Source organism: Nycticebus coucang, chromosome 9 (assembly GCF_027406575.1).
Source record: "Nycticebus coucang isolate mNycCou1 chromosome 9, mNycCou1.pri, whole genome shotgun sequence".
Classification (NCBI taxonomy): Eukaryota; Metazoa; Chordata; class Mammalia; order Primates; family Lorisidae; genus Nycticebus; species Nycticebus coucang.
In genome coordinates this window covers 20,076,198-20,098,902 of record NC_069788.1, presented here as the reverse complement: position 1 = coordinate 20,098,902, position 22,705 = coordinate 20,076,198, and the positions used below count along the sequence as shown (strand labels likewise).

Sequence of the window (22,705 nt, the reverse complement as noted above, 5' to 3'; positions counted from 1 at the left end):
GTGTCATACCTCACAGCAACCTCAAACTCTTAGGCTCAAGCGATTCTTTTGTCTCAGCTTCCCTAGCAGCTGGGACTATAGGCCCCTGCCACAACACCTGGCCATTTTTTAGAGAAAGGGTCTCGCACTTTGCTCAGTGCTGCTCTTGAACCTGTGAGCTCAGGCAATCCACTCGTCTTGGCCTTCCAGAGTGCTAGGATTACTGGCATGAGCCACAGTGCCCGGCCCATATCAAATGCTTTTTATCAGACTTCCTCATAGCCTCAACCAATCTGAGGAGACTGAAAATAATGAAATCTTCCACTCTTTCTGTATACCTGGTATAAATGGCATCAGTGTTTACTAGGAGATCTGTACTTGTAAGCATTTCTGTTAGGTTTTGCCAATTTGTTGCATCTCCCATAAATATCTTCTTCATAATGTTCTCATAGTCTTATTTATCTTCCAACTGTTATCTTTATATTTTGAATATGCCAATGAGAAGTCCAGCCTACCACGATGAGGTGAAGGACACAAGTTTTACTGAGAGAAATAACTTCCATCTAAGCCTCTTTTTTTTTGTAGAGACAGACTCTCACTGTACCGCCCTCGGTAGAATGCCGTGGCCTCACACAGCTCACAGCAACCTCCAACTCCTGGGCTTAAGCGCTTCTCTTGCCTCAGCCTCCCGAGCAGCTGGAACTACAGGCGCCCGCCACGACGCCCGGCTATATTTTTGTTGCAGTTTGGCCGGGGCTGGGTTTGAACCCACCACCCTCGGGCATATGGGGCCGGCGCCCTACTCACTGAGCCACAGGCGCCGCCCATCATCTAAGCCTCTTGTTTAGCAGGACAGAAAACTGTCCATCCTTGAGTTTCTGGAGGTTAGAGTAAGAATTGGCTTTTAGAGATGTTCTCTTACTTCTTAATGTCTGGACCACTATTTACAAATCTTTTAGACTTTAAATAAATACAAGTGCAGCCAGCAGCAGTATCCTACACCTGTAGACCCAGCTACTAGGGAGGCTAAGTTAGGACTTACTTGACTCCAGGAGTTTCAGTTCAGCCTGAGCAACACAGCAAGACTTTGTCTCTAAAAAAAAAGAAGAAAAATAAAAGTAAAAAGAAGGGCTGGTGAGCTGGGTCACCTGCCTGGGCCTCCCTGTAATCCCAGCACCCTGGGAGATAGGACGATGTATTGTTTGAGCTCCCCGGTTCCAGACCAGCCTGAGCAAAGTGTGAGACCCTGTCTCTACAAAGTAGCTGCGTGTTGTGGTGGGCACCTGTAGTGCCAGCTACTCAGGAGGATGAGACAAGAGAATCACTTGAGCCTAAGAGTTTGAGGTTACAGTGAGCTGTGACGCCATAGTACTCTACAGAGGGCAACAAAATGAAACTCTGTCTCAAAAAATATAGAAAAAGAGGGGAGCCCTTGTGGCTCAATGGATAGGGCACTGGCCCCATGTACCGAGGGTGGTGGGTTCAAACTGCAACAAAAAAATAGCTGAGCGTTGTGGAGGGTGCCTGTAGTCCCAGCTACTTGGGGCTGAGGCAAGAGAATCGCCCAAGCCCAGGAGTTGGAGGTTGCTGTGAACTGTGAGATGCCACGGCACTCTATGGAGGGCGATAGAGTAAGACTCTGTCTCTACAAAAAAAAAAATAGAAAAAGAAAAATGAACAAGCACAGGTAATGCTCTGAATGCAAGTTGATCAAGGTCTGAGAGTTATCAAATCACAGGGGTCTCCTGACCCAATACTGATATGGTCTACTATTCTCTGAGAATTGGCAGCTTAAAACTGATAAGTTGAGTGGAGCAGACATCCTTAGCACAGCAGTGAGCCAAGGAAACTTAGAAACATGGCAGCTACCAAAGACGCGGAACATGACTACCCTGAGAGAATTCAGTGGACTGATCAGCAAGACCACACTTATATCTTCTCTCATCAGCAGAAGCCTTGTCCAACTTTTTGTCCTTGATCTATGCCATTTTCTTTTCTTTCTTAAAGACTAGTCAAGTGCAGTAGTGAGAAGGGGGAAAGGGTAGAACAAGGAGTTCAATCTGTAACTGACTGAACAATCAAGGGATATAACTCACTACCTTCGGATTAGCCAGATCTATGTCATTTTCAATGTAGGACAGGGTCGTGCCTCACTGGGAGGCTAAGACCCCCACTGCAGAAGCTGATTAGTCCACTTGAGAATTTGAGCCCAGCTTTTAGAGCTTGGTGAACATTGCTGACTGGATTCTTCATGCCAGCACTGCTTGCAGTAATTACAGGATCTGTGGATCACAGGGCTCTCAACTTGTATCACAAGTTCTACAAGAAAAGTGGCTAACACTGATTTGGCTCTGCTTACCACTTGCTAAGTTTCTATCTTGTCCCACCAAATTCATTTTCTCAAAACTCATTACACGAAAAAGTTACATTCTTCAAATTAGTATCACCGCACCTACCAATTTTTGGAGTAAAACTGGCATTTGAATATGTGCTTTTTAGCTGCACTATTATATATGTTGGTCAACCTTTTTATTTATTGTGATACTTTGTATTAACTTCTCCCCACAATGCTACCAATATTTTTTTCCAAGTGTGAAGCTAACATTTGTCAAAACTCTTTTGCCATATAAAAGTTTTTAATTTTTATATTATGAAATCTGTCCTGTGTAACTTGATTTCTTGGGCCTGTTAAGCTCTATCCCTACAACACCAAAACTTTTATAAATCTTCCTTTCTTTCTTAGGTTTTAAAGTTTTTTAATTCATTCCTTTTATCTTTTTTTTTTTTTGAAGAGACATAATATATTTTTCAAATTTGCTAGTTTTCCTTTAAGTGGATTGAAAGTTTTCCAGGTGAGCAATCTTCTTGAAAATGAGATCAGTTGACTTTTGTTCCTTTATAATTCTGACTGTTCTCTTTCAAAAGTACTTATTTTATTTACAGAGTACATGTTTATAAGAACGTTGAATATGCAAGCAAAATCTCTAAATAGAAGTTCTAATAAATTGTAAAATGCTGTAGTACACTGAGGATAAAATTTGATCCCGAAAGCCCTCTCCAATCTAAAGCTCAGTAAAAACAACAAACAAAAGGCCTCAGTGTTGGGGGAAAACTGAGTTGTTTAAAACAGGTAAAGGTCCTGTTTACCCCTTCCAGAAAGCTGAGAAAGGGTTTTCAGATTATAAATGACAGTTGCCCTTGTATAGCACAGAATCGTGATAAGGCTTTAACTTTGTAGGAGCCTAAATTATGAAGACAGAACAGAACTGAAAATAAACAAAGAAAGCTTTAACTTTGACGCAAATAACTACCTCAGTGTTTGACAAAACCAAAGATTCTTAATTTTTAAAAACGCTTCCTTTTAGCACTGTCTAACCTTTTATTATCTGTGACAACACGTCAAATGAGCAGCAGTACAAAGGATGCGTGTAATTTCGAAATGCCACCATTGAGCCAACTGCAGGTGCCCGCGTGTGTAGGATAGAGGCGTGATCAAAAAAAAAAAACTATAAAAAGCATTCATCAGCATCAAAAGATACTCTCTCCCCATCTTCCACAGAGCAAATTTTGTACAGATAACTTTCTCCCCAAATGAAAGTTCCCCCAGCCACAAGAATACATTTTGTCCAAGCCTAAGGCGGTGGCATTCAAGGTGTTGAATCACCGGGTACAGCGGTCATGCGACATAAATAATATTGGATGACGGAGATCTAGTGGCGCAGGTGCCAAGGTAAACCTCTGGCAAAGAAAGATAACTGCAGTTATTGCTTAAGGCAGAAGAAAGCAGGGTCGGTTCCAGCACTAAAGGCGCTGCATATTAAGTTTGAGGCAAACTTTAAACCTTCCCATGTAACATGTGTGCACTCCTGGGTGTTTTCTATTATGAGAAACGGGTTTTGCGGCGCGATAGCTTCCCGTCCGTAGATCGCAATCAATCTCCCGCTCCCACCTCTTCCCGCTCTCTGGCTCGCGGTAACCCCACGTCTCCCGTCCGCCCCTTCCCTCCTCCGCCCGGGGGATGCTCTGACTCCGGCGTTCAGCCATTCATTAACCGGTTCACACCGGCGGCGGCCGCCGCGGGCTGACGTGTGCGGGGGGCGGGCCTCCGCCCCCGCTAGCCGGCGCGGGGCCCAGAGTTTCGGGCTGCGATTGGCCGCCGGGGTTTCGCACGTCGCGCGGGCTATAAAGGGAAGGGCTTGTGACGCAAAGGCGCCTCGGCGCGCGTATTGGCTGGTTCGGCTGCGGGCCGGCTAGGCTACGCGCTCTCGTCTGAGCCGCTCACTGCATGGTAGAGTCTGGTGCCCCCGCCGCCGCCTGCATCGCCGCCGCCGCCTCCCCGCGACGACCACCGCCGCCTCCTGCCCTGCAGCCGCCGCCACTGCTGCCGCCTGTGTCGCCGCCGCCTCGGGACCGGCTGTATGATTAGGCCACAATCTTCAATGAGTAAACATATTCCTGTGAGTAGCCGTCTCACCGCCGCCTTTCGGGCTAGGAATCCGCGACCGGCCCTCCCAACCCTGCCGTCGCCTTTGTTCGGAGCCCAGCGTCCTCCCCCCCGTTCCCTCGGGCTATGGTCCCGGGTGGGGTCGGGCAGGTGACGGCCCTATGGCCGGCTAGTGGCGGCCGGCTGGGGGGAGGCGGACGCCGGTGCTTGCGGAGTGGCGGTTGCCCCCCGGAGGCACCGGCTTCCATGTCCCTCCGGAACCCGGGACAGCCAGGGAGGTGCGGCCCGGCCTGTGCGGCGCGGCGGGAGCGGCTTCGGCCGCCGCAGCAAGCCGGGCGGGGCGGCACAAAAGCCGCTTTGTGACCGCCGCCTCCGCCCTTGGCCCTCCGGTCTGGCGCGCCTCGTCCGGGCTCGGCGGGCTCCGCGGCGTCCCGGGGCCCCCTTTGTTCGGCGGAAGGAGAGTGGCCGCGCTGGGAGCAGGAGACGTGGCCCGGGGTGGGGCGAGGGCTACGCGTGTCACTGCGGAGCCGGATACGGGGAGGGCGCGGTGGCGACGGGATAGCCACCAGATCCGGGCGGGCGTGGGCTAGGCGGGGCGGCCCGGCGTGGCCGGTAACGGTCTCGGCTCGAAGCTCTCGGAGCTCGGGGGCCGGCGCGGGACAGCAGCCTGGGGCAGCCACCCCTCTGCTCCGTGGCTGGGACCAGCGCCTTAGACAAAATGGCCTCGGCGCCCGCGCCTGACTGAAGGCGCGGCGCGAACCCGTGATTGCGGCGCGGAAAGGGGGCGCCGCGGGCGGGCCGGGGCGCGCACCGCCGCGTACACCGGGCGGCGGCCATCGGGGGCCCTTGGCGAGCTGCAGCCCTGCCGGGGCCTGCGCCGTGATCGGCCAGGTGAGAGCACCGGCGCCCTGCCCCGCCCTCCTCTGTCAGTCTCCACCTGGTAATTCGAGCAGTTCCGGATTTAGCGCCCCACCCCTGGCTCTGGATGTTGGGAACAAGTTGAGGCTTGTCCATTCCCTGGGCAAGTCGTGGAGAAATGGCTTGGGTCAGGCACCTTGGAAACTGTCAGGGCTACTGGTAACACCGAAACGGAGGAGTCCCCGGCTGGGCACAGGCATGCGTTTTTTTCTGCCAATTTTGGAAAGGCACTGGATGGCGCCTTTTAATCGGGGACAGTTTTAGAACTGTTCCTGAAATCCGGAGTGTAATGTGCTGTTGCCTGCTTGGTTTGTGGCCGCAGTAGCCAACCAGAGCGAGATCTGGGGTTTAATCTTCTGTCCGTGGAACACTCCACCATTCCAAGAGTATTAAGTTGTTATTTACACTGTAGTTGGAACCGTTGACCTGCTTAAGATCCAGATTCTGAGGCAATACTTCCTGTTAACTCTTTTCGCATGAATTTTGTTTAGTGGCAGTTAATCAGTTGAAAACTAGAAAGATCATTCCCAATAGTAGGTAGTATTTTATGCATGCTTTATTAGGTGCGTTACTAAGACCTAGCTGCAGAACAGACTTTCCAGCGGTATTTGACGCAGCCAAAATACCGAGCCAACGCTCGACTCTGCAATCTGACAGACTGACTTGCTTCTGCACGGAAAATGTTCTTTTCCCCTGTGCCCCCTCATGCGTACTCTGTTGAATGTGAGGCACCTGATAAGTGGGAGGAAATGTCCCTTGGTTTTTCTGAACTGCCTCACAGGAAAAACTAGGGATTTTTTTTTTCCTGTGGGAAGGAAATTGGGAATGGGAGAGTGGCTTGGTCCTAGCAGAAAGATGCCAGCAGTCATCACTACTTAATTAGACGTGTTCCCTTGGCCTGTTTTTTAAACTGTGGCTCCTCCACACAGTTAAAAAAAAAAAAAAAAACAGTTCAGGAAATGAATTATTTCTGTATTGCATTCTCTGCCTTCTGTTGAAAGTGCTTACAGGAGGGTATATGGTCACCCTCGCCTGTAGGCAAATACTTTCCCAAATCAATTCTTTCAATTGAAAAAAAAGATACTACCTGGAACTTAGAATAGTACCTGGAAATCAGAATATTGTGATAAGTCGTTTGTAAAGATTTAAAGTTTTTTAAATTAACTTAATATCATCAGGAAAGTGTCCAAATGTGCTTTTTATTAAATTTAAGAAGAGGTGAAAGTATATTACCGCAGTCTCCAGTCACTGTAATAGTGATTGATGTCTTTGATGATTTAGACAGTTTTTTTTTTATTATTTAGACAGTTTTTAACTCAGCAAGTAAGTGAAGTAACCTAGGAGGGCTCATTTGAACAAACCTGAAATGATCAAAACTGTCTTCCTTTTGGGACCTTTTAATAAATGATTCCTAGTGTTAGAACATTTGTTTTGCCAGAAAAATAGACTGGGTTTTTGACTTGATGTTTTTTGTGACCTGATAGAATACCATTTAAGTTCTAGAAATTATAGTGTGGGACTATATTTAAAGTTGTAGAATGAAAATGGGAGCAGATAGTTCAAATTTAAGTTTTTCAAATGCTTAAAGCATAGAAACTAATGGAACATATGAAATGCTTGAGGTAGTAGCTGTCACTTAGTGTTCTTGTTAATCTTTTAATATTTTCTTTGTCCCTTTTTTCTCCCCAATGCATAAGAGGTACCTTATAAACTATTTGGAAGTAGGATAATTATTCACATTACTGCTTTTAGTGTACATAATTTTGAAAATATGCTGTGAGTATTCATGTAATGTTGGCGTTGGCATAAGACTTGTTAAAGGAGAATTTAGGGAAAATATAAATACATTCGTATTTATTGGTGGTCTTCCTTTCAAGGCCTATGAAAGAAGTCTAAGATGATTTACATCCTGCCACCTCTTCCTTGACACCATCTCTTCATCCTCTTCTATGGTAGAGTTCAGCTTTAGACTAGATTAGTGAAATTTTTGTTTTGAAACAAAATATTAATATGACTTTTTATAGTTGTAAATGGGAATAACAAATTAATACATTATTAGGGATAAAATGAGGTTGCCTATAGGAATGCGTTTTGACAATTGGCCTTTCTCTTTAAAAAGTATATATTGGTAAAGGTACTCTTGTCTTTAGAGGAGTTGGTGAATTTTTGAGAGCCAGTTTTATTATAAGAATTTTATTTATTGTAGAATGGTACAAGCCATTTTGTATATTTTTTAATTTAAAAAGGAAGAAATGATAAAAGTACAAAAGGAAAATGTTGACGGTGGCTTCAAATTTTAATTTTTGAAGAGGGCAATCATTAAGAAATAATTACATAAAGAAGCATTAGTAACCGGTTGAGTGTGGTGTTTCGCACCTATAATCCCAGCACTCTGGGAGGTTGAGGCAGGAAGAACACTTGAAGGCAGGAGGTCAAGACCACCCTCTGTCTCTACTAACAAAAGAAAAAATTTAAAAAGAAAAAAAAATAAGCTGGGCCTGGTGGCACATACAGGTAAGTCCCAGCAACTTGGGATGCTGAAGCAAAAAGATCCCTTGAGCTCAGGAATTTTGAGCTGTGATAATGCCACTGTACTCCAGCCTGGGCAACATAGCCAGACTCTGTCAGTAAAAAAAAAAAAAAAAAAAGTATGAATTAGCTTTCTTTGTAAAAATGCCATGTAGCCAACATCTTCCTCTCTCTTCTATCAAAGTGATTTAATAAATAAATATGAAGGTTAAAAAAATTGAAAAGGAACTTCAGTGTCTTTAAGTATACAAGGTAGGTAAACCACAAGGACTAATGCCTTCAAAGTATTCGTGAAGTTTGTATTAATGTGCAAAATGTTTTGTTGGAGAAATCAACAGCTGTATATATAATTAATAACAATGTAAAGTAAACAAATAACTATTAAAAGAACAATTAATAGGGCGGCGCCTGTGGCTCAAGAAGTAGGGCGCCAGTCCCATATGCCAGAGGTGGCAGGTTCAAACCTAGCCCCGGCCAAAAAAAAAAAAAAAAAAAAAGAACAATTAATAGAAGAAAATATACATATATAGGATTTTTAGCAAATCTAACAATGGTTTTCTTTGAGGAATATTGTAATACTAGATCATTGATTTCAGTTTATCTAATTGTATGCTTATTGATTTAATCTGCAGTCAGCCCTTGAATTTTGTGGTATAAGTAAAAGTTGAAAAAGCAGTTTGGGCTCCAATTTGAAAAGATAACTTGTGCATTTAAGTAGCTCCTTTTGAATTAGAAAATAACTTTTTTTTTTTTCTCTCTATCTCTTTCTTTTTCTTTTAAACAGCAGTTCTGTGGTGTTCTTGGTCACACATTTATGGAGTTTCTGAAGGGCAGTGGAGATTACTGCCAGGCACAGCACGACCTCTATGCAGACAAGTGAACTGTAGAAATTCATTACTACTCCACCAAGAAGCCCCCGTAAGAGTGGTTAACCTGGACACAGAAGGGTTGACTTGAAATCTGCAGAGCATTTTACAAGAGTTCCGACCTGGATGGGGTAAACCTCAGTGCACTTCCTTTCTGTTGCCTCAGTATTACTGGATTGAAGAATTGCTGCTTCTTATTAGGAGGGTCATTTCATTTATCATTACTTCCAACTTCACCCTCAAAGCACTGAGAATTTCAAGTGGAGTATATTGAAGTAGACTTCAGTTTCTTTGCATCATTTCTGTATTCAATTTTTTAAATTCTTTCATAACCCTTTTGAGTGTTTTTTAACTAAATTAACATGGCTCGAATGAACCGCCCAGCTCCTGTAGAAGTCACATACAAGAACATGAGATTTCTTATTACACACAATCCAACCAATGCGACCTTAAACAAATTTATAGAGGTAAGATTTGATACTTTGATTACAATTAAATAATTGGGCTTATATCTAACAAAATAAATACTATTTTGGAAAATAGGAGGTGGTATGCTACAGTACCAATTACCAGAAATAAAATAACCATAAACCCTTCTGTAAGTTGACCACCCAAGGGACTGTAACAAACTGGTAGACGTACAGAGGTAATCAACATAAGGAACTAGGCCTGCGGTACTGATCTGTACATGTGGTGCATGTCCATCTGTGAAAGTCGGGTCAACTTAAGGTGGCAAACTATGGGGGTTCTATTATATATATGTCGTCTTTAGAGGTAAATTTTTTTTATACATTTTTGAGAAAGACATGTCCTGTTTGGATTTATGAGTTTATGCATCTGAGTTTGTAAGTCCTGTCCTGATGTGATGCTTAGAATTATTTTTCATCTAATTCTGCTTCTTCCTGGTGGTTAAATACATAGCCAAAACTGTCTCACTATTGACCTCACCTCTTATTAGAAATAAGTTATATAATGAATGCAGAACGTATCTGCACACATACATATTTTATTAATAAATATAGGTGTTCAGAAATAGCAAATAGGCCTCTCAGATAATAGTTTTGTTTTAGATTACCATCTAAACATTATTTAAATCTTAGGAGAGTTAAAATTAATAATATATTTTTGAAGCCTATATTTTAAAATATGTGGGGTTTTTTACTGTATTTTCAAGTTTTAGAATCTGAATATACTTTCAAGACTTAATATTATGTACTTCAAATGAGTAAAGTTTGACTAGTGTAATTATATTGAGATTATTTACTGGATTAGTTGTATATTCCTTTGGTTATATCTACTTTTGACCTTACTGTTTTTACGCCTCTCACTGTTTCATCCCAGTCTATCCAGTATTACCATGACTGTAAACAACTTCAGTATGTGAAGGGCCACAAGTTTTAAAGGGGAAAAAAAATACCTTTTCTCTTTTGGAGACAGAGTCTTGCCCTGTTGCCCTGGCTAGAGTGCCTTGGTGTTAGCCTAGTTCACACAGCAACCTCAAACTCCTCGGTTCAGGTGATCTTCCTGCCTCAGTTGCTGGGACTACACGCACCTACCAAAAAGCCTTGCTAATTTTTCTATTTTTAGTAGAGATGGGGTCTCACCCTGCTCAAGCTGGTCTTGAACTCCTGAGCTCAGGCGATCCTATCTTGACCTTCCAGAGTTCTGGGATTATACGTGCGAGCCACCACTGCCTAAAAATACATGGAGGCAGGCACGGTGGCTTCATGCCTATAATCTCAGCACTTTGGGAGTTGAAGGGAGAAGGTTCATTTGAGGCCAGGACTTTGAGACCAGCCTAGGCAACATAGCAAGACCTCATCTCTTAAAAAAGTAAGAAAATTAGGGCATGGTGGCATACACCTTGGGATGGCTGAGGCAGGAGGATTACTAAAGCCCAGAAATGTGTGATTACAGTAAGCTGTCATGCTACTGCACTCTATCCCAGGTGACAGAGAGACCTTGTCTCTAAAAAATAATAAAATTTAAGCCAAGATTTACTGCACAGTGTGGTGGCTCACTCTTATAACAGGAGTCTGAGGTGGAAGATCACTTGAGCCCAGGAGTTCAAGCCTAGCTTGCATCATGATAGTGAGACTCTGATCTCTAGAAAGAATAGAATTAGCCAGGTGTGCTGTATGCGTGTAGTCCCAGCTACTTGGGAGGCTGAGGCAGGAGGATTGCTTGAGCCTGAGAGTTTGAGGTTGCTGTGAGCTCTGAGGATGCCTCTGCGCTGTAGCCAGGGCAGCAGAGCAAGACCCTGTCCCCAGAAAAGGGGATTTTGCTTCCATGTTTAAAAATACATCGTTTTTACCAATTTTTTCTTTTTTTTTTTCTTTTTTGGCTGGGGCTGGGTTTGAACCCGCCACCTCCGGCATATGGGACTGGCGCCCTACTCACTGAGCCACAGGTGCCGCCCGAATTTTTTATTTTTTTTTTTTTTTGTAGAGACAGAGTCTCACTTTATGGCCCTCGGTAGAGTGCCGTGGCCTCACACAGCTCACAGCAACCTCCAGCTCCTGGGCTTAAGCGATTCTCTTGCCTCAGCCTCCCGAGTAGCTGGGACTACAGGCGCCCGCCACAATGCCCGGCTATTTTTTGGTTGCAGTTTGGCCGGGGCCGGGTTTGAACCCGCCACCCTGGGTATATGGGGCCGGCGCCTTACCGACTGAGCCACAGGCGCCGCCCAATTTTTTATTTTTTTTAAGACTCGTTTTGTCACCCTCCGTAGAGTGCCTTAGCTCAGCAACCTTAAATTCTTGGGCTTAAGCGATTCTCTTTTTTTTTTTTTTTTCTTCTAGAGACAGAGTCTCTTTGTCACCCTCGGTAGAATGCTGTGGCGTCACAGCTCACAGCAACCTCCAGCTCTTGGGCTTAAGCAATTCTTTTGCCTCAGCCTTCCAAGTAGCTGGGACTACAGGCACCCGCCACAATGCCCGGCTATTTTTTGTTGTTGTTGCCATTTGGCCGGGGCAGAGTTCGAACCCTTCGAACCTGCCACCTTCGGTTTTGGGGCCTGCACTTTACTCACTGAGCCACAGGTGCCATCCTAAGTGATTCTTGCCTCAGCCTCCCAAGTAGCTGGGACTACAGGCACCCGCCACAATGCCTGGCTATAGTTTCTATCAATTTTTTTTCATGGTTTTCTGTTAACCAGCAAACCTGCCTATGAGATAGGATCAAAATAGCTAATTGAACAATAGGGATGTCATTGTGAAGATTTCATTATTTTTTTTAATTTATGTTTTATCTAGGAACTTAAGAAGTATGGAGTTACCACAGTAGTAAGAGTGTGTGAAGCAACTTATGACACTACTCTTGTGGAGAAAGAAGGCATCCATGTTCTCGTAAGTATAATAGTTCCTATGTGCTTACAATACTGTACTATAAAAGTTTAAGTAAGCTGCAGACTTCAAAAAGCCTGATTTTTTTTTTTTAAGTTAAGATATTATACAGTATCTTAATTTCCAAATAAAGAAAGATAAAAGATAAGCAGTGGTGGGCAGCACCTGTGGCTCAAAGGAGTAGGGCACTGGCCCCACATGCCAAAGATAAGCAGTGGTTTTAAGTAAAGAAACATGTTTGTAAAGATTGAGTATTCAGTTACTTTTTATTGACAGTAGGGTCTAATAAGATGCAATTTAACATTAAAATAAAAATGCTTTTGAAACATTTGGATGTTAGGAACTTAGAGCTATTAGTGTAGTATTTATATTAAAGATCTATAATATTTTAATGTTCTTTTGCTTTAGGACTGGCCTTTTGATGATGGTGCACCACCATCTAACCAGATTGTTGATGACTGGTTAAGTCTTGTAAAAATCAAGTTTCGTGAAGAACCTGGTTGTTGTATTGCTGTTCATTGTGTTGCAGGCCTTGGGAGGTAAGACTTTATTTGGATCTTTGTAAAACTCTACATTAATGTGAAAATACTGACACTTTGAATTGTTCTAGTTTTTAAAAGTAAGTCAATATTCATTGCTGGTATTACTTAAGTAGGAAGTATAGTAGATATTCTGGATTGGGGATGCATTTGCCAGAATTTGATTTCGAAAAAATGACTTAACCAAAATTCTTGTCTTACCAGAGCACCAGTGCTCGTTGCTCTCGCGTTAATTGAAGGTGGAATGAAATACGAAGATGCAGTACAATTCATAAGACAGTAAGTAAAGGATTTGCTTTTCACTTCTCCCACTTCCTTCGTAAATGTCAGTGTATGTTACTAATAGCCTGTGTAACCATTATGATCTTTTTTCTTTAATTTCAGATTAATGTGAGGGTACAAACAATAGTTAGGTAGAATCCCTGTTGTAGTTACGTCCCACACCCAAGAGGTTTGCCATTAAGTGGGAGCACACCAATTCTCCCTCCCTTCCTCCTCTCTACTCCCCAACTTGAACTGAGTTTTTCTCTTATGTGGGCATGTATTAGATCATCTGCTGGCTTCATATTAGTATTGAGTACATTGGATACTTTTGGCATTCTTGTGATGCTTTTAAGATAGTACTAAAAGCAGGAAATAAGATTTTACCCCTTTTTTGCATTTCATGCAGATAATTACATTACTAAGATTCTAATTCAACTGTTTGAATTATTTTGCTTTAATTTTTTTTTTCTTTTTTGCTTTGAATTTTTAACTGAATGTGTTGCTTGTTGGTTTGCATTTTTATTAAGGTATAATTAAATTTGAATGAAAATTTACAGATCTTGAAGGGAGATCAATTAATAACACACAAATAAAGCAACTAGCCAGTACAGTGTATAGAATATTTTGAATGCTTCAGGACATAACCTTTGTGGCTTTATAGTCCTGACCTCTGCCACCAAAGACATCTTCTTTCTGACTTCTACTACCATAAATTAGTTCTGTCTTTTCTTGGACTTCATATAAATAGATGGGTGAATTTTGAATTGTACCCACCACTCAAAAGATTTAGGAAATTAACTTTTTACTTTTCTTTTTCTATTTGGATGTGTATTCCTATCCATATTCTTTTCTGTATCAAGTCATAGTCTAATAATACAAAATATTTAATTACCATAAGAAGTGTATACTAAATGACTGTAAATGAGTATAGAGGGATTTTGCTTTAATTGCTTTGTCTTTTTTTTCCTCCCAGAAAGCGGCGGGGAGCTTTTAACAGCAAGCAACTTTTGTATTTGGAGAAGTATCGTCCTAAGATGCGGCTGCGCTTCAAAGACTCCAATGGTCATAGAAACAACTGTTGCATTCAATAAAACTGGGGTGCCTGATGCTATTGCCTTGGAAGTAAAACTTGAGACAGAACCTAATTTGTCATAATGTACGTGTATTAGCCAACATGTTGGCTTGATTAATGAAGCTTCCACAGGAGTATTGTAAAGCAGTTTTACCAGGCCACAGCTTAACAAAATTGCAACCTCTATGTTTGGGTTATAGTCAACCTTTTTGGACACTAAGCAAAAGATTCTTGCTGTTCAGCATTTAAATGTGCTTATTATTTGTACCAATTGACCTTTCCTGAAATCATGTGGTATTACTGAGTTATGTCTTGTTTAAATCTATTCCCATGCCAGAATCTTATCAATATATAAGAAATTTAGAAAGATTAGGTGCCAAAATACCCAGCACAATACTTGTATATTTTATCATACAGAAGTAAAATCCCAGGAACTATGAACACTCTAGACCTTATGTGGTTTATCCAGTCATTTCAGACATCGACAGAAGGCCCTTGGGTTATTTGCCTGCTCACTTTATGTTTACATCTCCCACATTTATACCAGTATACATCAGGTTTGCTCAACCATTGATTTTTTTTTTCTTTTGGATTTTTACCAAGTCTTAGACTGATTATTTAATGTCTTTCTATAAAGCTCATTTTGTGCTGTTATTAAAAAACCTCCATTTTGAAAATCTGCATTGTACAGAAGCACATGTCTTTACTGTCTTCAGACAAAAAAAGCCTTACAGTTAATTTAATGTTTGCACTCGGAGGTGCAACTTAACAGGGAGGGCCTGAAAAAAGAATGGGAGGGGGCTATTAAATATTTTTAGCAAAATGTTGCCTTTGTCTTGTGCAGGACATGTAGAAATACGCTCTTTAGTAAATATTTTTTGAAAGGTAGAGATGCTTTGTTAATTGTAGCTAAAACAATTCTTAATCATAAAATTTCTGAAATTCTTGTAATTTTTTCCCCATACTTATCAGAAGTTGTTTACCAACTTTTTTTTGTTCAAAGTGTGATTTTTTTTTCCTTTTCTTCCCAACCTCTTGCAAAAAAAAAAAAAAATGGGTTTCTGCTAATGAATTGAGCAGACATCTAATAAATATTTTATATATGCCTTTTGAGCTGTGTAATATTTGGATACTTGATAATTTGTTTTATTATGTAATTGATAAAATGGTGATGTGTATTAATGTTAGTTCAACCATATATTTATACTGTCTGGGAGTGTGTGGTTATAGTTCTGTGGGAGAAATAATTTGTCAGTGTTCACCAGCTTGTAAAAACTTAGTGCGAGAGCTTAAACATCTAAATAAATAATGAAATGCATTTATCATCATTGAGATTGTTTTGCTTAAAGTTAACTTATTTTGTAGAAGACAAAATGAATTGCACTTCACTTAATGCCATTTCCTGTATAGTGTCCTCATCCTTTTACCAATGAAGTATTAAATGAAGTCAGCGTTTTAGTTAGTAAGTTCATGGACAAAATTTGTTAGGGTCATGAAAACTGTTCAATACTAAAAGCATTTTCCATTATAAACTTTCCTCTTTTCTAAAAGTCTAGGTAATTTTGAACTAATTTGTTGTATACTAAGGAAGAAAACAGTTTGTGATTGAGGAAGACCTTGTCTTTGTTTGTTTTTTTTTTTTTAATAAAGCTGTGTTCTACCAGTTTGTTGTTTTTTAAGAGACAGGATTTTGCTCTTTAGCCCAGGCTGGAGTGCCCTGGTGCAATCATAATTGACGGTGGCCTCAAACTCCTGACCTCAAGCATTCTTCCCACTTCAGTCTCCCAGATAGCCAGGACAAAGGCAAGCCACCAACCCTGGCTTATACTAGTTTTGGTTTGGGGCAACATCTGAGCTTTAGTTTTCTCATTTGGACATTAATAATTATATACCTTGATAAACTTCAGAATTAATTTGAACTAGTGAAGATTTAAAATGTTACATTTCTTCGAGTAATCTGAAATGCTTTTTTTGCATAGCTCTTTACTCTAAAAGGGACATATGTCCTCATCTAATTTTTTTAATAGCAGTTATAAATGTAAAACAAAATTCCAAGTAAAAAGTGATACTCCACCTGTCTTTTCAAAGAATGTACTTCCATCTCTTAGTCCTAGCTTGGCACTTAATATATTTCATTTCATGAAATTTAGCCAGGACAAAAGACAGGCCACTGGAGGCCCATAGTTCTTTGAATCTTAAGTCATTTTGATTGGGGCTAGTTTAAAAGTATAGCCTGCTTGACACGGAGGTAATTTCGTGTAATTGATTACTAAATAATAAACTGTTTGCACCAGCCCATAAAACATTTAACATCTGTTATCTATTGAGAGAGGAGGTGCCATCATGATCAATGAAAAATCTCTTGAGTTTGAAAAGTTAAATTAATTTGCAGTGTTGGGTTGTATATATGGTGCTAAAAGTAAATTTACTTTATAAACCTTACCTGTACAGTGTACAACATGATGAAATTTGCTTTTTATCCAAATATTTTGTATCTTGTAAATATAGCTTATAGGAATGCCTGTAATGCATCCTAAAAGATTCTTTATATCAAAAATATTTAAAGATAGGGTTGAGGTTCGAATGCAAAAGTTACCGGATGGTGTTCTAAAATTTGGTTACTTGGGTTTGGATACCCTCAATGGGATGATGTAAATATTGACTAGTTGCCTATGCTTGTCTATAAGGAACCATAATGTTGGTGACATCAAGTAATGTGCTTACTGGATTTGCAACAAGAAGATGAAATCTTTTAGTGAAGGGAAACCATAGAAGTAGGTGCCATTGGTCATTTTACAGTGCACTGCAGCACTGCAGCCTTCATTTATTATTTTTCCTAGGATAGTCTTCCATACCTAACACAGCTCTGGACCTGGAAGCAGCCTGTGCAGACATAACCAAAACTAGTCACAACCCACTTCTAGAACACTCTAGAATGTTGTTATGGTTCCCCAACTTAGCTACAGAATCTCAGTCTCTGAGGACTCTGTTTTTTTGAATGTCACTGTATTCATCTGACAAATACCTACTGTTTGCTAGGCATTTAAGAGTATAGCGACGAACATAAGAACGTTATTAGATTTTGGTCAGCAATGAGTACCCCAGCCCTTGCCATAGTTAAGAGAATACTTTAGTGCTTTCTGTTGGAGTTTCAGGAAATGCAGTTCGATGAGAATATTTCAAAGGGAAGTAGAAGTGGCAATGTTTTTCTTTTACATGTAAACTATGAAGTTCTTTCAAAGTTAGTTTTTTAAAAATACACGAAGTAGTGTCTGCTGTACATGTTTATACTTTACATTCTTGATTCCTTGAATATGTCTGTGTGTGTATATATATATATATATATGTCTCCTTAAACCTGAATTGAAAAATTAAAGGCTGGTTTAAAAGTGTCTGACATTCAATGTCTCTCCATTACATCTGAGGTAACCAGAATCTTGGAAGAAAAGCAAGGGAAAATGTATACCTGCCTCAAATGAACTAAAACAGATTATGCATAAAGTATGAGTGGAAGTCCAATGTGTGTTGCCAGACTAGCCAGTAGGTTAATACAGTTAGTATGATGGCTAATATTTATTAGTGACTTTATCAGGTAACTTGCATAATTTGATTCCCTTCCAGTAATCCTGTGTTGTCCTTATTTTAGGCATGAGGGATTTGAGACTCCAGTTAGGTGACTAGCTGAAACTTGGTAGTACCAGGGATTCAAACCTGTTTGAGCCTTTCCTGTGCGCCACACAGTTTATATGCATGTATGTAGGATATGTGCCTCTTTTTTACGTAACCAATTGTTAAAGCTCTCATGAGTTCTTGAACTCTTTGCTTATTGAAACCATTCTTCATAAAAACGACTATCTAAATACTTAACTATAAATTTTTTTCATTTAAATTGAACTTTTCTATTATAGCAAAGTCTTTTTTTAGGAGTAAGTCAGAAGAGGCTAAGTTATGCTACAAGAACAAAAAACCCTGAAATCTCAGGAAGTGATTTAAGATTTAACTTAAGATTTTTAAGATTTATTTCTAACTTAAGCTTTATAGTCATCATAAGGACCCAGGCTGATGGAGCTTATACCTCTGAAGCAGTGCTAGTTGTAGTAGAAGGCAAAAAGGGGTTTGAAGTATCTCACGTGAAGATTAAATGCTTGACTAAGAAATTTCATGTGTCACCTGTACTCAAGCGACACAACTGGTTACATAGCCAACCAATAAAAGAAATGTAATTGTATCATGTTCTAAAAAGCCAGAAATGCACACATTGATCACCACATCAGGGTTTAAATGAGCAGCTCCAGAGCAACACTACAAATAAACGAAACGTCTAGTAGAAGACAAGGTTTCTACGCACAAAGTAGATGATGTGAAGTTTAGGCACTCAAGTTTGTGCTCAGTAGAGAACCATAAGTGCTTATTTAAACCTTTTTTAAAAGATATTTTAGCTACCTTTGGTAATTTGTTTTCCTTCCAAACTAAAGGTGCTAAATAAGATGCAGAACTCGGGGGAGAAGCACATGGGCAGCTGCAAGACATGAATTGTAAGATGTCAGGCATTGAGATAAATTACAAAACTAAACTGGATACAAAAAGTACTATCATTTGGAAGAAATCAGTGCGATGACTAACAACCTTAGGCTCCAATGTATGTATACTTTCCTTAATAGACCTAAGGACATCATTTTCCACACAGCACAGAACAATTAAATACCCTTCAAGAATATAAACCATTAACTTTGGTTTTGTGTTTTTTAAGGCAAGGAATTTTGTAATCTAATATTTTCAAGGAATGTTATTAGGTACCTACGGGTATAATTGTTTGGCAAATATTGGGCTAAGCTTTAATGTGCTGGTGTGAATTTTGACCCTTAATCATTGTATAGGTCAGCATCCCAGAAGAAAGCAGATAATATGCCCTCAATGGTTAACTGAGAAGCATTCAACAAAGAGAAATTAACAATTTTGTGATACGGGCCTGAAGGGGTAAGGGGGGTGGGGGGGAGCAGTTACCCAAACTACAGAGAAACTAAATGGAAAGGACTTCCTTGAGGAAGCTGTGACCTTAATGGGAGGATACAGCCAATTTGTGGCAATCCCGCGGGAAAAAGAAACCAAGAATAGATAGCGTCACCTCTCCACCCCCTCTGATGTCCTGCTGGTCTCTGCCCCTCCCCTCCTTTAGCCAAATCCAAGAGGAAGACAGGTCAAAGGAGCCTCTGTCTATACAGATAAGCCTTTTGGGCAAAGAGCAGAGTGGAGCATAGTAGACTGTGGGAGACAGAAAATATCCTGTACTGTGGGTCCCTTCTTTTCATAGATAAATACTTGGGACTAGTGTTCTGCAGACACACTTTGGGAAAAGTTGTCATCATCCATTAGGACATCCAAACTGATAACAGATTTTCACACATTTTTTGGGAAGTAACAATATAATGGAAGCATCTACATGAACATGAAACAGTTTCAATTTAATGAAATCAAGTGTTGATTTGGGAGGAGTGACATCACTTTTGATTTGCCCACTATGATCATACACTTGGTCATTTTTGTAAAAATCCTCCAGGGCTTTAATTTTTCCAAAGACCTTTCTTAACCATTTAATACTCAGATAATTTTCTCTTGAAGCATCTATTATAAGGCATTCATATAAATTATCCTTTTCTCAGTTTTTAATTGACTTGTCGAATCCTCATCTGACAATGACTTGTTGTGGTTTAAGTTTTCAAACATCGCTTTCACTGACTTCATCTACCTAAATGAGACTCTCATTAAGCTGTGCAATGTATACAGGCAAGTTAGTAAAGGAAGACTTTTTAAAGGAAAAAAAAGAATGAGGAGGATTACATAATTGTTTTGAAATAATTATCCTTGGCTACGAAGACTGATAACACAGATGATGCGAGTACAGGCAGTTGCTGGGCAGACGTCCTTGCAGGAGTATTTTTTGCGTAAGGTCGTGACAGCCTTTGTTCAAGGTTTCATTTTTTGTGCAGTCTTTTGTGATAGTTTTGTTATCAGGCATACAAGAAGGAGGACCTTCTGTTCATGGCCTCTCCTGGCTCTTTTGCCAGGGGGTTTTTGCTTATTGTTTTTAATAATAATGACTCCATTTTTTTTTTTTTTTTTTTTTGTAGAGACAGAGTCTCACTGTACCGCCCTCGGTAGAGTGCCGTGGCGTCACACGGCTCACAGCAACCTCCAACTTTTGGGCTTACGCGATTCTCCTGCCTCAGCCCCCCGAGCAGCTGGGACTACAGGCGCCCGCCACAGCGCCCGGCTATTTTTTTGTTGTTGTTGCAGTTTGGCCGGGGCTGGGTTTGAACCCGCCACCCTCGGCATATGGGGCCGACACCCTACTCACTGAGCCACAAGCGCCGCCCATGACTCCATTTTTGATTGTAACAATTTTCACAACTTCATAAAATCCTGCAACTTAAATTTTAGTTTCAATGTTTGCACTGTTTTGTTGGCTACATTGCCAAGAAAACTGCCAATAAATAGGTTTGGATGTAGTCTTATATAAAGACTAACTTTATAAACAGATGTTCACTAATGAAAATACTCTTGCTTCTCTAGAACTTCATTAAGATAAGAACTCAATGAATATACAGCTAAAAAAAAAAAACCCTAGACTTAGTGAATAAATGACAGACTTTAACTAGATCAAATGGGACTTGGGTAAGTGTGACTCATAATTCTTTATTTCCTTGTCTGTTTTAGAGACCTGCCCACAATAAGGCCCACCAAGAGTCTTGGTCAGATGGTCCCACAGAACTTAACCAATAACTCTCATTTCTTCTCAACCAAGAATCCAGTCTGAGAGAAATAATTCATCAGCCAATTTCTTTAATTATTTTTTTTAGAATTGTATCTTAAATATATTATGGATAATTGGCTTTCTTTTTTTTTTAGAGACAGAGTCTCACTTTATTGCCCTTGGTAGAGTGCCGTGGCGTCACAGCTCACAACCTCCAATTCCTGGGCTTAGGCCATCTCTTGCCTCAACATCCCAAGTAGCTGGGACTACAGGTGCCTGCCACAATGCCTGGCTATTTTTTTGTTGCAGTTTGGCCGGGGCCAGGTTCAAACCAGCCACCCTTGGTATATGGGGCTAGCGCCCTAACTGAGCCATAGGCACCATTGGCTTTCTTAAAAGCCAGAAAAGTAAAATTTAATACATTCTGATTTTGACATAAAAGGCTGAAACTTAAAATGTTGTTTTAATACACCTCCACTTTACTTTTAAAATATTTTTACAACTACTTTCATGTTATAAAAAAATTAACGTGCTCGGCACCTGTGCACAGTGGTTGGGACGCCGGCCACATATACCAAGGCTGGCGGGTTCAAACACAGCCTGGGCCAACTAAAACAACAATAACTGCAACCAAAAAAAATAAATAAATAAAATAAACATTAATGAGAGTGAGCATACTATTGTAAACTCTTTACAGCTAGAGCATTCAACAAAGGCTGGCCAGGCAGGTTCCATGCCTGTGGTCACTAGCAGGTCCCAACAGTCACCCTTCCTTTTATAATTGCATCCCCCCAGCCGGGCATGGTGGCTCATACCTATAATCCTATCACTCTGGGAGGCCGAAGCTGGTGGATAGCTTGAGCTCAAAAGTTCGAGACCAACCTGAACAAAAGCAAATCCTGTCTCTACTAAAAAATAGAAAAACTGAGGCAAGAGGATCACTTGAGCCTAAGAGTTGGAGGTTCCTGTGAGCTATGACGCCATGGCACTCTAAACATGGCGATAGCTTGAGACTCAGTCTCAAAAAAAAAAAGAAATTGCACTCCCCATACCTCTACAGCTGTTCCATGGTCACCCCGGAAGCAATTCCATGTCTGCAATGAATGCCTCAAACACTTGAGGGATGGCCCTTTTGTAAACAATGTAGAGAGCATTCTTGACATAAGTGACTCCATCTTAGAAAAATACTCACGTCAAAAAGCATCAAGCCAACAGAGACCAGAGGTTCACAGACTACACCCAACCAGATTGAAAAAAGACGTAACCATTTATTGTCAGTATTCACCAAGGGCAGGACTTCACCACTAGGCCCTGTCATCTTCCAGAGACTGCTGCTGTCATTCACAATAAGCACCCAGTGTCTACCATGGAAAGCTCTTTCTAAATCGAGGACTCTGCCTTGCAAGATGCTGGTGACCATCTCCTGATGACCAGCTGGACTGGCCAAGGGCATGCTTCTTGTCTACATCCCTCCTTTTGGACAGGTCCATTAACCCCTTTTTCTATCTTGTTTTATCTTGATGTTGTCGCTTTGTTTGATGTGGGAATTTTATCCATAACATTTAGATATGGAGTAAGTACTTTGTGTATGGTTTGCTGTATCGACTGACCTTTGGATTGGCTTCAGCCTGTGTGCTCACGACTCTGACTAAAGTGAATGGGAATAGTGAGACTGTCTCCTTGGGAAGTCCACCTAGCGCGTGGCTTTTATGGTTGAAATAGAATCGATAAAAATTGAGCTATGGAAAGACACAAACTGACCTTGCACTGCTCATAACACAAAGTCTCACTCAAATATTACCTGATGTGGAAAAAATCAGCTGGTGGGAACAGCCCAGGGGATGAAGGCTCCTCACGCGTGGAGTCTTGGGACCAATCCCCTTCTCAGCCAGGGACCCAGCAGGTTTCTTGCCTCACTCCTCACTTCCGCCTGGGTTCTCTAATATACTGTATTTAAACACCTGTTTCCTTTGGTAGAGAACAATGTTTCAGAAAAATT

The 22,705-nt window shown here is 41.0% G+C and overlaps 1 protein-coding gene and 1 long non-coding RNA gene across 2 annotated transcripts; both read left to right on the top strand.

Annotated features, from left to right (window-relative positions):
• The first annotated feature begins 4,303 nt into the window (after positions 1-4,303).
• Positions 4,304-8,794, top strand: LOC128593611 (uncharacterized). Its single transcript, XR_008382386.1, has 2 exons — positions 4,304-4,436; positions 8,655-8,794. It is a non-coding gene; the product is annotated as an uncharacterized LOC128593611 (long non-coding RNA).
• A 275-nt stretch (positions 8,795-9,069) lies between these two features.
• Positions 9,070-15,283, top strand: PTP4A1 (protein tyrosine phosphatase 4A1). Its single transcript, XM_053601738.1, has 5 exons — positions 9,070-9,203; positions 11,991-12,083; positions 12,489-12,619; positions 12,824-12,898; positions 13,857-15,283. Exons 1-5 carry the CDS (start codon positions 9,099-9,101, stop codon positions 13,972-13,974), a joined length of 522 nt encoding a protein of 173 aa, XP_053457713.1. The 5' UTR covers positions 9,070-9,098; the 3' UTR covers positions 13,975-15,283.
• Positions 15,284-22,705: the final 7,422 nt, after the last annotated feature.

Bases quoted from the DNA above. Each gene is read 5' to 3' on its own strand.
- PTP4A1 (XM_053601738.1), top strand. From the start codon at position 9,099: ATGGCTCGAATGAACCGCCCAGCTCCTGTAGAAGTCACATACAAGAAC. The intron at 9,204-11,990 runs GTAAGATTTGAT...TGTTTTATCTAG, and splicing joins CCTTAAACAAATTTATAGAG to GAACTTAAGAAGTATGGAGT. The intron at 12,084-12,488 runs GTAAGTATAATA...CTTTTGCTTTAG, and splicing joins AAGAAGGCATCCATGTTCTC to GACTGGCCTTTTGATGATGG.